Below are 13,523 nucleotides of genomic sequence, written 5' to 3'. Positions count from 1 at the left end.
GTCACTTATTGATGTACGACCACGCTTAAATTCATTTACCCAGTTATAAACCGTTGCTAAGGCAGGGGCACATGTGCCATGAACTGAGTCCAATTCATTTTTGATCTCATATGGAGTTAAACCCTTTAAATGAAAATGTTTGATTACCCCTCTGAAATCGTTTTTTTTTTTCATTTTTCTTAACGAACAATTTTTTTTTCAATTGGTTATAAAAACACGTAAACTCAGAAGATGTGGACTGTGACTGCACCATATATCTAGTCGGGAGTGGTGCTGACTGAAAACAGATGATTTGGAGCGATTCGCGCGCCATCTGTTGGTCATTCTAAGGACATATTGAACTACCCTCGTAGTTAAATCAACAGAATACTTGATACAAGGTTTTGAAACGTTATTGGGCTCAAAATTCTTTGCTATCTCCTTTAGTTTCTTGTGCCGTATGGTGATTTTCGACTTTTCAAAATGGTGGACCTATATTAGTTGACAAATGTTAATTGAAATTGAAATGTTTCTGGTGTATGGAGAAGCTGGAAATACTCTTGATAATGCTGTCAGTCTCTACGCTCAGCGTTTTCCAAATAGAATTGTGTCACGTACTTGATCTTATCGTACTATTACAAAATTTACTACCGGTGTCGATTAACTATTCCATGGTTCATAAAAGACGACTCGTCAGAGAATAATACATAACGAAAAAAGTTGAGATTTTGTTGTATTTGTTCACGAGCCCACTGACAAAAAGCTACCCGATTTTGGAAATCAACCCCATGAAGTTCTTGGTGTAAACAGACATGACACGAAATAAATTTATTACGTTTCAAAATTTTCCAAACACTGCTCTGCGACATTCCGGGTCCTTTTCTTACGTTGAACTCTTCCATCGGTAGTAAATTTTGTAATAGTACGATAAAATGAAGCACGTGAATAATCTTTGATCTAACTAAAATGAGTTTTGTCTTACATGTATTTACAAAGGAGATCCGAAGCTCTATTGCCCTTATTTTTAACCGACTTCAAAAAGAAGGAATTTTTACCTATGTTTGTCGGGATGTATTTTTTGTATGTACGAGTTTTTATTGTTATCTATCGCGAAACGAGAAAAATGTTTCAGACAAATAATACGCATATGTATCCAAAGAATCCGATTTTAACATCAGTGTATGTACTCCTCAGAGTGATTAAATTTTTATTTAAAACCTTTTTTCATAGAGTGCGTATCTTTCGGGATATTTGAAAGTTTCAAGTTAAAAAAATCACCCTATATATATGGGTGGTTCGCAAATAACTTACTTTTATTTTCGATGGCCGTATCGTCAATGCTTGTTCCTTTGACTGACAAAATACTCTTCTAGTTTTTTCAGATTTAAAAAAATTGATCAGAAATTGAAAGAATTAAATTTATGTAAAAAGTGAGATTTTAATAGTTCTGAATTCTTGTCCGATTGGACAACAATTATTTGGCGATGGTAAACTAAACTGTAAAGATTTTAAGGATTGAGATAAAAAAATTTAAAACCTATTTATCGGAAAAAATATTATAAATAAATCCTTATATATGGCTTTCAATTAAGCAGGGTTCGTAACGCTTAATTTTCAGGGGGCATTACAGTCTCATAACACGGTGATTGCGAATCAAAAAATATTAAAAATAAGTTCAAAACTAAGGGTAAACGTTAAAAAAAATCCTTAAAAAAATGTGAAACAAGAATTGTTTAAAGATGTAGCTATAGGAGTAATGGTCCAAACTCTTAACCATTACTAGGCGATAGATTCGGGTATAGATTATGTTCGAAACCTGGTAGCTTTAGAAATTTTATTTATAATATAATGTTTAAAAATGTAATATATGTATTCATTCTAAGCAGAAGCATTAAAAGATATAGACAAAATAGTCGCAATTAACTGTGACGTCATACCTAAAGTTTGATTTCTAATAATCGAAGTTGTTCACATTATTCATTATTCCTAATTTTCCCTCGATTTAACTTATGTTGGCACGAGGACAAGCCAAATGAGCCTTAAGAAATTTCCAAGTTTAATAATTTATTGAATAATTTAAAAGTGACAGTGTGACCCGGTGACAGATTATTGTCATAGACCGTGTAGACTGTCAGCTAGTCAACTCTACTCTTTGGGTCCTGGACCCGTTCCTTATATACAGTTTTTTCGTGGTCTGCCTACTCGTACCATATGTTCTATTCTAGGCTCGCCTGGTGATAAATTACGCCCTTGTTAATTAATTGAAGCTGTACTTACATTTGATGATTATAATAAGCATTTTAGTGTTTTGACAGTACAAAACAAGTACTGGTGTGCAGTACCGCACGCCAGTACTGCGGAGCATTACCAGCAGGTACTTGTCCAATACAGATGCCCAGTACTGTGAATCCGGTAATCTGTACTAGGCCAGTACTGCGCCATCGGTGTATTTCCGCCTGGGTAGCCTTCATTGTAAGTGGGTATGTTTCATGTTTTTGTAGCAAATTAATCTTTTTGGTCTAAAATTACTCGTTTAAATTTCCCAGAGACATACTTACTACAAAATTCAACAGTTGAATTGACAACAGACAAATTTTCCACAAATTTCAACAACTTTTTAAATTTATAAATTTTATCATTTTACATATTTTATAATTATAACTTATATGCTAACATACTATTTTGGATTTGAATGAAAAATGTCTGTTTTGGTGTATCTTATTCCATTTACAAGATGTATTATATTTATTCGAATTTTAAACACTTAAAAAAAGTTAGATATCTAAAATAATCGAAATCCGTAGACTCTGAATCTCTGTTTTCTCAGATAATTTAAATTTTTTAATTTTTAATTCCTTTCATCTAGTCTACTTGGTAGCCTATACTCACAGGCATAAAGGGAACTTCAGCAGGCATTTAAAACGGGAATTTGAGTAGCTTTAGAAGTGCAGTACTGAAACAGCTCTAAGCAGTTCCATTTCAGTGCCGTTCAATCGACAGGGAGTTGCATAAATTTTAAGCGAGCAAATTAAAAATAAGTATCCTAATTTGAAAAAATTTAAACAATTTATCGATCATTTCAGATATGATTGTATTTATCAAACACGTAAGTATAGTTCCTTGCAGGATTTTTTTTATTACAAACTAGTTCGCTCCGTAAAAATGCCTGTGTTGCAACGTAATAAAGTGGCTTTAAAAAAATCTGCTATCTTGAAAATTATTAACTTTAGGGGATAAGTGTTTATTATAAAAATATGTATTTCAATGGTTATTTTCACATAAGTGTTAATGTTTTTTATTCATAAAATATTTCATAGGTTATTGAGAAACGTATCATTTTCGACTTATTTTGCACGTTATTTGATTTTGGGTAATGAATGTTCGTCGAAGCAAAAAAATGGCTGGAACAACATTTTGACTATTAAGTCTTACTGTTTAATAACCATTACGTACGCGACAGCGATTTCCCCCACTTCGCCACCACATATTGCGCCAAGCCTTCTTCCATAATCAGTTACCATGATAAAAAACTACATGCTCAAAAAAATGATTAAAAAAAACATGTTAAACAAATAATGAATAGTAGAGTTCTTATTCTGTGCTTGATGTCAATTTTAGCCTTGTATGTTTAAAATTGCAACTCGATTTTTCGCTAAGTATGCTCGATATAAAAACTCCTGTGGAAGATAATCATCCACTGTAGTTGATATCCTATCGGCCAAACATGTAGAAATTTCGTTGAAAAATATCCAATTTTTTAATAACAAATGAGTTTTTATGGAAACTAATGATTATTATGTGCTGAAGTTTTGCACACTTTTTAAGAATGGCAAGGGGAAAATTTCCTGAAAGTTTGAAAATCGTTGCTCTATATTATTGCAAAAATAATTGCTCATTCAGAAAATAACAGTTGCGTACGATTTCTATTTTTTCGCAAGTGAAAAAACGGATCTTAACGTACGATCCGTTATTTTGTTGCAATAATTAAAAACCCTGTTATTTTCTATCTATAACGATTGGTACATACAGAGATTTCTGACTGTTGGTATCGATCGCATATGCAAGAGCGGCCACTTTAAAATACGAAAAGATGACTCGACTAACATATCCACCGGAAAAAATACCTTCAATTGAGGAAACTTTGTTCCTGAGCCTCTTGGCCTACTCCTTTCCGATAACCCTGTTCAGGGGTTTGTTTTAGCTTTGGAGGGCGGGTGCGGAATCAAATTTCTTGGGACTCCAGCGCCTTGTGATCCTCCAGGCTACATTAGCGGCAATTGCCACCACGGTCTTTTTGGGTACACTCGCAGGCAATATTCCCGGGATTGTGGCAATGATAGCACCGGTTTTCGGCACGACCTCTGTTGACTCTACGAGGTCGCAGTTCACACGATTGGCTGTTGGGAAGAGTTTTCGAACACCACCGTCGTTTTCAAGAGCCCCTGCAAGAGCAGTTCTGAATCGTTCCCCGTCCTCCTTTTTAACCTGGACTCCCTGCAGAACTCTTGATCGAGTTCCCTCTAAGGTACAGGATCGTTTGTCGGTCTCCTTTTCTCCAAGGTAATTTTTGGCGGCTTCTGCTATTTCCTTCATCTTGAGGTCTCTGTTCATTTACTCTGAACCCGGTGCTTACTGCTTAGACTTCTTTGGGGCAAGCATGAAGATTTCATGTATGGGTTCGTGTACGTGAATCAGTACACGAACATGTCCAGCAGCGCTGTTGAGCAAGGGGAAATTTGGCAGCAAATACTCATTTGCCTCATGCCTCGTTTTCACCCCCACGAACCTCTACTCAGCTGTAAAGAGTGAAACAGAATTTTTCCATGCTAAGTGAGGCGGCATAGTGGTGGAAACGGGGCATCTTGCAGATGAGTATTTGGGACCAAATTTCCTCTGGCTGCGGACCCCTGAATGTACAGCATCCTTTGAGGTTTATGTACGGAATTTTTCAACTGGACTATACTTTAGGACAGGAAATATTCGTAAAGAATTATGATACCTCGAAATTCTTGGTTCCAAATTATAATTCTTATGACCAAAAAAATCTGATGTTCCCACTCAGAATTATCATTCTTGTTCCAAATTCCCTGTTCGCACTAAGAAATCTTTAAAATATTTTAAAATTATTAGAAATCTCTTGAAATCTTTGAAAATCGTGTCAAATAATTAAAATCTTTTGAACTCTTTTTAATTGACTTTGAAGGTCTAACAACTGATCGGGAATATAAAATCATCAGTCGGGTGGATATCCTGAGGAGGCATTACAAATTGAAGGATTCTAAGTTGCAAATGTTGCAAAATTAAGCATCTCAAACTCAGAAGTCTCAAAGATTTAAAGTTTGAAGTGCTTAAGATTATTCAATTTCAAATTGGAAAATTATTAGAAATTGGTTTAATTTTCCAATTAAATTTATTTTAAATTCCCATATTCCATAATTAAAATTAATCAGTGCATTACGTAATCCTATTTAAAAAATTTTTAATTTTTTTTAGGTCTACAATTCAGAAAATCCATTCGACTTCATGGAACACATTTCGCTCGAGGGGAAGACAAATTTTTTCGAAAAGAAAGTTGGCGAATACCAAAAGTGGGGTGTCATGCAGGAGAGGAGTAATTTCACGCTCAACGCTGACTTTTAGGATAAGATTTAAAACTTCAAGTTGTACTAGGCTAGCAAATTTTAAACGCATTTTTCTACAATACTCTTGAAATAAAAGTCCGTTTCGCATTTTGCCCATATTTTCCAAATTTTGAGAGGAAAAAACGGCTGTGTTATAAATTGACAATACCGACCTTTAAATTCTTATATTTTTTATGACTGCGGAATATTTAAAATTCGTACTAGAAGTTATATCCAGTATAACGATTGTCGCCGTTGAACGAATCAGAAGGCTATAATTTATTTCAAGTAATTAATTTATTTTGAGTGTACATTCGATTTTGTCCGAAGTATGTGTAGATGATAGATTGTACTTTATGTACTTGTCGTTAGTTCCTCTAACTTAAACTCTAGACTATGGACTCAGGCTTCTTCTGTATTGTCATTTCTTGTTAACTATATTCGTTGCATTATTCTAGGATTTAATCAAAATGTATAGAAGCTATTGTTTATTTGAGACATTCTAAGATTTTACACAAACTAATTATTCAAAAGAACCGTTTCAGAATTAAAATCAGATGACTTTGCAAAGTGTAACGATAAATTATGTGCCTAAATTTCGCCCATAAAGATCTTACACTTATGTTTGTATATATTTATAATTATTTTGGTAATAAATCATATTCTTAATTTTATGTTTGCATTTTGAAGCTATGAAGTTTAATTTAATATGTCTAAGTAAATGTAAATATTAAAGTAAGAATAATAAGACACTTTTATCCTAATACTAGCAGTCTTGCGCGCTCCTATTTATCTTTTTATAAAAAAGAATAAATCAAAAGGCTATCTTTTCTATGTTATACATATTTAATGAATGTTACAAAATATTAGTATAAAATAATAGAAGACACCAAGGGATGAATTCTGTATCTGAAACTGTAATTAATCTTTTATAATAGGATTTCAACCAAGTTTATATTTTTTGGTAGAAAATGAAATTGAACTATTTTATTCCAAATGAGCTGTTTTTATTAAAAATTAATTTACACCTAATATTGATGAATAGCATTTATTACAATTTTGTAACTCACGTTGATGATAATCATATTCTTTAAATAATGGACTTTGCATTTTACACCACAGATTTTGTAAATCAATTTAGCAAAATTTTTCAACGCGCATTATAAGAATCAATGACCTTATAGGTATAGAAAAACAGATGTAATAAGCTTGTTGCCACTTGGTAAATTCTTCCCTGAAAATCTTCTCCCCAATATTAGATCATGCGTTCAATGCCATAAAATTTTTAGTAATTGTTTCATTATTCCGATTTATACAAACTCATTACACTACTTTGTAAGGAATAACGCGATATATAACTTTACGAATTTTGATTACATGAGTTAAATCCTTACAAAGTTGAAAGAAAGTTACATTTTTGAATGCAAATCTCTGCCAATTGTTGAATCTCTGGATTAGTTAAGTCTCCCACTTTCTCCTAGACTTTTCACATTAAAGTTGATGAAAAACATAAATATTTTCTTTAAAATTAAACTAATAATTATTATATTCCAAATTACATCGAAATTAATGAAATTTTGTATTTAAAAAGTTGAAAAATTCATAATTTTAGTTAAAAATTCATTTTTTTTGGTTAAAAAATTTACCTATTTTTGAAAATTCTTTTTTTTTCGGAAATAAATTAATTTTTTGTGTGAAAAAGTAACTCTTCTTTTTTTGGTTTAAATTCGACTCTCTTATGGAACATTAATCTTTATGATTGAAAATTCGTTACCTTATTTTTACAATACATCTCTTAGCAACATCTGCATTCGTTGAAATATCTTTTTGGTTAAAGATTAATCTTTTTTGTTTGAAGATTTGGCCATTCAGTTTAAAATTTATTTTTGTAGATTGAAAATTTAACTATTTGGTTAAAAGTTAAACTATTCGGTTATAAATGCAAATGTTTTATTAAAAAGCCAAATTTTTAACAAAACCGTTTACACTGGAAATGAAAAAGTCTAATTTTCAGTTTTAAAAAATTAACGAATGTGCAACCAAATAGTTACTTTTTCATCCAAAAAACATAACATTTTACCAAAATAGTTGAAGTTTTAAATATGTAGATCAATTTTTAACCAATAACTAAAAAATATGATCATTTTAAAACAGCAACAGCTGAATTGAACCAAAAAATGCATTTCAAGAAGATTTTTAAATTTGTAACCAGAGATAAATTTTTAACTAAAATAATGAATCTTAAACCAAAAAAATGAATTTGTTAAAGGTCGTTCAACCTTAAAAAAATTAGAGAAATGTTCAACAAAAAAGATTAATTTCCAACCAAAGAAAGAAAGAATTTTTAACAAAAGAATTAAATTTTCAACTAAAATGATGAATCTTCAACCCCAAAGTATCGATTTTTACTCAATTAGTTTAACATTTAACCAAGTAGTCTAATGCAAAAAAAAATTTTTTTAACAAAATAGCTGAGTCCTCAACAAAGGAGATTTAACAAAAGATAATTCACAACTACCAAATTACAGTTGTCGATGTATACGAGGTGTATTTAAAAAGTAAGGTGACTTCAATTTTCGCGGGCTACGTACATTCAAGTTTTAAATTTTTTGTTTCGTTGTGTTGGTACACTCGTCACGATCATATGTTCACAGTTTTGACTATATAGCTCGTGTTGTTTTTCTGGCCGAGGCGTAAAAGGTTAGAAGGGTTTAGTATGCTCGGCAATTTTCTTCTTTCGAAAAAAATGGAAGCAAAGAGTTTGCATTCAATTTTGTGTGAAAAATGGAATCCAGTGCTCAAAAACTCTTGAAATGTTGACATTTGCATACGGAGAGTCTACTCTGAGTAAGAAAAATGTGTATAAGTGGTACAAGCTATTCCAAGAAGGCCGAGAGGATGTCGAAGACGAACCTCGCCCTGGACGTCCCAGCACGTCAACAACAGATGAAAACGTTCAAGCAGTGGAAGAAATGGTGTTGAAAAATCGCCGAATTACCATCAGAGAAGTTGCTGAAGATGTTGGCATAACGGTTGGCCCATACGCCTTTTGCGAGAGGCGATACGCAAAAAACGTCCGGAACTTTGGAAAAACAATTCGTGGCTTTTGCATCACGATAATGCACCTGCTCATTCATCGTTGCTTGTGAAAGATTTTCTGACCAAAAACAGTACCACAGTCGTGCCTCAGCCTCCACATTCACCGGATTGGGCCCCCAGTGACTTTTTTCTTTTCCCAAAACTGAGGAGACCCATGAAAGGACATCGATTTTCAACGACTGAGGAGATAAAAACTGCATCGCTAAAAGAACTCAAGGTTATACCACAAAATGATTATCAGAAGTGCTTCGATGATTGGAAAAAGCGTATTAAAAAGTGTATTATTTCTGAGGGGGATTAGTTTGAAGGGGACAACATAAATATTGAGGAATAAATGAATATATTTTGAGAAAATCATAAAGTCACCTTATTTTTTGAACACACCTCGTATATGCATATATGACAATGACCGACATGAGGTAAATGAAAGTGGCCCTCAACCCTTAACATGTGTGCGTCGCGTGGCCATCGTAGGTATATCGCACGCACACAACCCGATATCGGCCTTAATTCAGGCAGATTTAGAATTGAGATTGTTGGTATTTTACTGTTCGATCCCGAAGCAAGCGATTTTTGACAGATACAATCTGACAGATAAATGGGTCAATTTTGTGTGTTTTTAACTGTCCAGTGTTTCACCTTAAAATCCGTTTGCAGATTTTGTATATTTGTGCTATAATTATTATCCATAGCTGGTTCAATTTAATGACAGAGTAAGCAAATCTGCAAATACCTCAAGAAATTGTAGGTTATGTTTCTATGTTTACCTTTCAGCTCCACTCTCCTCATCATTGTTTTCAGGTTCTTTTTTTTAGAATTATCACAACAGGTGCGATCGAAAAATCGTTCGATTATCAACATCAACCCCTAAATATTTGACTTAAAAAAAAAGTCAACCACATATTGTAAGTCACAAAAAATTAAATAAATGTAAAACTTCAAGTCGGGTGGTCACTGACTGGGAAAACCGGGAACTATAGTCCAGATTTTTGAACACCATGAAGTACCCTAGAGTTTAGAGGAAAACCCGGAATTTTCCAGATTAATTTTTTACTTTTGTTGATTTTATCTACATTTTTCTAAAAAGTCATCTTTTTTTGGGTAGCAAAATCAACTATGTTGATGAACACTCGTCTATTTCGAACAGCTAGTTCGATCTTTTAGATCTTTTAGTTTTTAAATTAGAAACAGTTAAATTCATTCAAAAAATACGAATTTTCAACGAAATACTTAAATTCTCAACTCAGAAAAAGTAATTTGAGAAACAAACAGTTGAATATTAAGTTAAAAAAATAAGATTTTTCAACAAAAGAAATTATTTTTGAACTAACTGTAAGATTACGAATCTTTTACTAATAAAATGAATTATAAAGAAAGTAGTTCAACTTTCAACCAACAAGTTGAATTTTCAACAAAATAATTGAATTCTCAACTAAAAAAAATTAGTTTTCAACCAAACAGTTCAATTTTTAATCAAATAGTTAAATTTTCATTTAAAAAATTGAGTTCTAACTCCGAATATAAATTTTCAACAAAAGAGATGAATTATGAAAAAAATAGTTTAACTTTCAACCAAAGAGTGGAATTTCCAATCAAAGAATATGATTTTTTTTACAAAAAACGCAATAGTTGATATTTCAGCCAAAGATTTTAAATTATAATGTAATAAAAAATTAATTTTTAACCAAAATAAGAATTTTTAATAAAGTAGTTCAATTTTTAACAAACGATGAATTTTCAACTAAGATTATGAATCTTCAACCGGAAAAATGAATTTTGAAGAAAGTAGTTCAACTTTTAAGCAATAAGTTGAAGTTATCTAAGAAGATGAATTAAAAAAAATGTTATATTTGATATTACAAACAAACAAAATTTTGTTTTAAATTAGTAACAGTTAAATCTATTTCAAACATACGAATTTTCAATGCAATATTTAAATTCTCAACTAAGAAAAATTAATTTTAAAACAAACAATTGAATATTCAGTTACAAAAATTAATTAACGAAAAATGTTTCACTAAAAGAAATAAATTTTGAACTAGTTTTAGTTCAACTTTTAACCAAATAGTTAAATTTTCAGTTAAAAAATTAAGTTTTAAGCCAGAATATAAATTTTCAAAAAATAAATAAATGAATTTTCAACTGAGATTATGAATCTTTAACCAAAAAGATGAATTTTGAAGGATTTAGTTCAACTTTCAACCAAAAAGTTGAATTTACAATCTAAGAAGATGATCTTTCAAGAAAAAATGTAATATTTGATATTGCAAACAAAAAAAGATTTTGTTATAAATTAGGAACAGTTAAATTCATTCAAAAAATATGCATTCTCAATGAAATATTGAAATTCTCAACTAAGAAAAATTAATTTTAAAACAAAAAATTGAATATTCAGTTAAAAAATTAATTAAAAAAAATTTTTTACTACAATAAATAAATATTTAACTAAAATTAGGATTATGAATCTTTAACCAACAAACTGAGTTTTAAAGAAAGTAGTTCAACTTTCAACAGAGTTGAATTTTAAATGAAATACTTAAATTCTCAACTAAAACAAATTATTTTTCAACGAAACAATTCGATTTTCAACAAAGATTATGCATCTTTAATAAATAATGAAGAAACAGTTAAATTTATATGAAGTATACGAATTTTCAACAAAATACTAGAACCCTTAAATAAAAAAAAAATAATTTTCAACTTAACAGTTTAATTATAACCAAAAAAAGATTTCCATAAAGAAGTATCGTTTTCAAGCAAAAGGATGTATTTTCAACTAAAATTATGAATCTTTAACAAACAAAAATATATGAATTTTAAAGAAAGTAGTTTAAATTTTAACCAAACATTTAATTTTAAATCAAAAACAGTTGCATTTTCAATCAAATAGTTAAATTATCAATGAAAAAATAAACGTTAAACAAAAAAAACTAATTTTTAACAAAGTAGTTTTATTTTAAGCAAAAGAGATGAATTTTCAGCTGAGATTATGAAACTTTAACCAAAACAATTAATTTTAAAGAAAATAGTTCAATTTTAAAACAATAAGTTGAAGTTTTAATCCAAATCAATTAATTTTTAACAAATAATTTAATAATTAATATTTCAACCAGAAAATATTAAATTTTAAATCAGAAACAGTTGAATTTATCAAAAAAATTGAAATTTTCAATCAAATATTTGAATCCTCAGCTAAAAAAAAAACTAATTTTCCGCCAAATAGTTGCATTTTTATAAAAAAAAACGTGATTTTCTACCAAAATAATTAAAATTTTAATTTAAAAAGATACATTTATAAACGAAAATTAAATAGTTAAATTTACAATTTCAAAAAAATTAACCTAGAAAAAACGACTTATCAACAAAATAGTTGAATTTTTAAGACAGAATGAATTTTTAACTGAAATTACGAATCCTTAACTAAAAAATTACTGCATTTTTGAGGCGAAAATACAAGTTTTCAAACCCAAAATTGTGAATTTTAAACATACCATAAAAAGTTAATTTGAAACCGAAACAGATTAGTTTTTAATCATAATGATGAAGTTTTAATAAGATATTTCCAGTTTTAAAAAAGAAAAATGAAATTTCTAAAAAAAAAAAAAATGAATTTTTAAGTCAAAAAACGAATTTTCAACCAAAAAGGATGACTTAATGTATGCACGGCCCCTAAGCAGAAATAGGATTCATTGACCTACAAAAAAACATTAAATTTTTTTCTTTTCAGACATAAACTTGTGTAAATTCCCAGATCAGATCCGATTCAAGTATCTTACAAAACCTAGTTTGTAGAAGTGGTGCCAGTTCTATCACAGCAATGCCACTTATCATCATACTATCAATTCTATATGCATTTAGACACTATCATTAGTTTAATTTTAAGTCGATTTTTAAACGAAAGAAATTAATTCTGGTTGCGATATTTAATAGTAAAATTTTTCAAATTAAAAATCTAGTTTCTAATTTAACCGATGAAAGTTTCTGTTGAAATTGGAATAATGTTCAACAAAACAGTTGAATTTTTAAACGAAAGAGATTAATTCTGATCGCGGAATTTAATAGAAAAATTTTCAGATTAAAATGCGAACTTTTAATCTAAAAGATCGAACTAGCTGTTCGAAATAGACGAGTGTTCATCAATATAGTTGATTTTTCTACCCAAAAAAAGATGACTCTTTAGGAAAATTTAGATAAAATCATCAACAAAAGTAAAAAATTAATGTGGAAAATTCCGGGTTTTCCCAGTCAGTGACCACTCGACTTGAAGTTGTACATTTATTTAATTTTTTGTGACTTACAATATGTCGTCGACTTTTTTTTAGGTCAAATATTTAGGGGTTGATGTTGATAATCGAACGATTTTTCGATCGCACCTGGTGTGATAATTCTGAAAAAAAAGAACCTGAAAACAATGATGAGGAGAGTGGAGCTGAAAGGTAAACATAGAAACATAACCTATAATTTCTTGAGGTATTTGCAGATTTGCTTACTCTGTCATTAAATTGAACCAGCTATGGATAATAATTATAGCACAAATATACAAAATCTACAAACAGATTTTAAGGTGAAACACTGGACAGTTAAAAACACAAAATTGACCCATTTATCTGTCAGATTGTATCTGTCCAAAATTACTTGCTTCGGGATCGAACAGTAAAATACCAACAATCTCAATTCTAAATCTGCCTGAATTAAAGCCGATATCAGGTTGTGTGCGTGCGATATACCTACGATGGCCACCCGACGCACACATGTTAAGGGTTGAGGGCCACTTTCATTTACCTCATGTCGGTCATTGTCGGTGGTGCAGTTTCTTTGCACACC

The 13,523-nt window shown here is 30.5% G+C and overlaps 1 protein-coding gene across 5 annotated transcripts in view; it reads left to right on the top strand.

The window, feature by feature from the left end:
• The window catches only part of LOC117167048 (ribonucleoside-diphosphate reductase subunit M2 B), a 45,305-nt gene extending 39,031 nt beyond the window's left edge, over nt 1–6,274 (top strand). The window contains exons 7-8 of one of the 5 annotated variants that reach the window (XR_004466349.1): nt 2,295–2,459; nt 5,473–5,591. Coding sequence is in view for 4 of the 5 variants with exons in the window: in XM_033351624.1 (XP_033207515.1) it covers nt 2,284–2,459; nt 5,473–5,689 (393 nt within the window). In the remaining variant the exon portion in view is untranslated. Of the gene's footprint in view, nt 1–2,283; nt 2,460–5,472 lie in introns of all 5 variants that reach the window. The other 4 variants (XM_033351625.1, XM_033351624.1, XM_033351627.1 and 1 more) reach the window with 4 other exon arrangements.
• The last annotated feature ends 7,249 nt before the right edge of the window (nt 6,275–13,523 follow it).

This window comes from Belonocnema kinseyi, chromosome 2 (assembly GCF_010883055.1).
Source record: "Belonocnema kinseyi isolate 2016_QV_RU_SX_M_011 chromosome 2, B_treatae_v1, whole genome shotgun sequence".
NCBI classification, from domain to species: domain Eukaryota; kingdom Metazoa; phylum Arthropoda; class Insecta; order Hymenoptera; family Cynipidae; genus Belonocnema; species Belonocnema kinseyi.
This window is presented reverse-complemented; position numbering and strand designations above follow the sequence as displayed.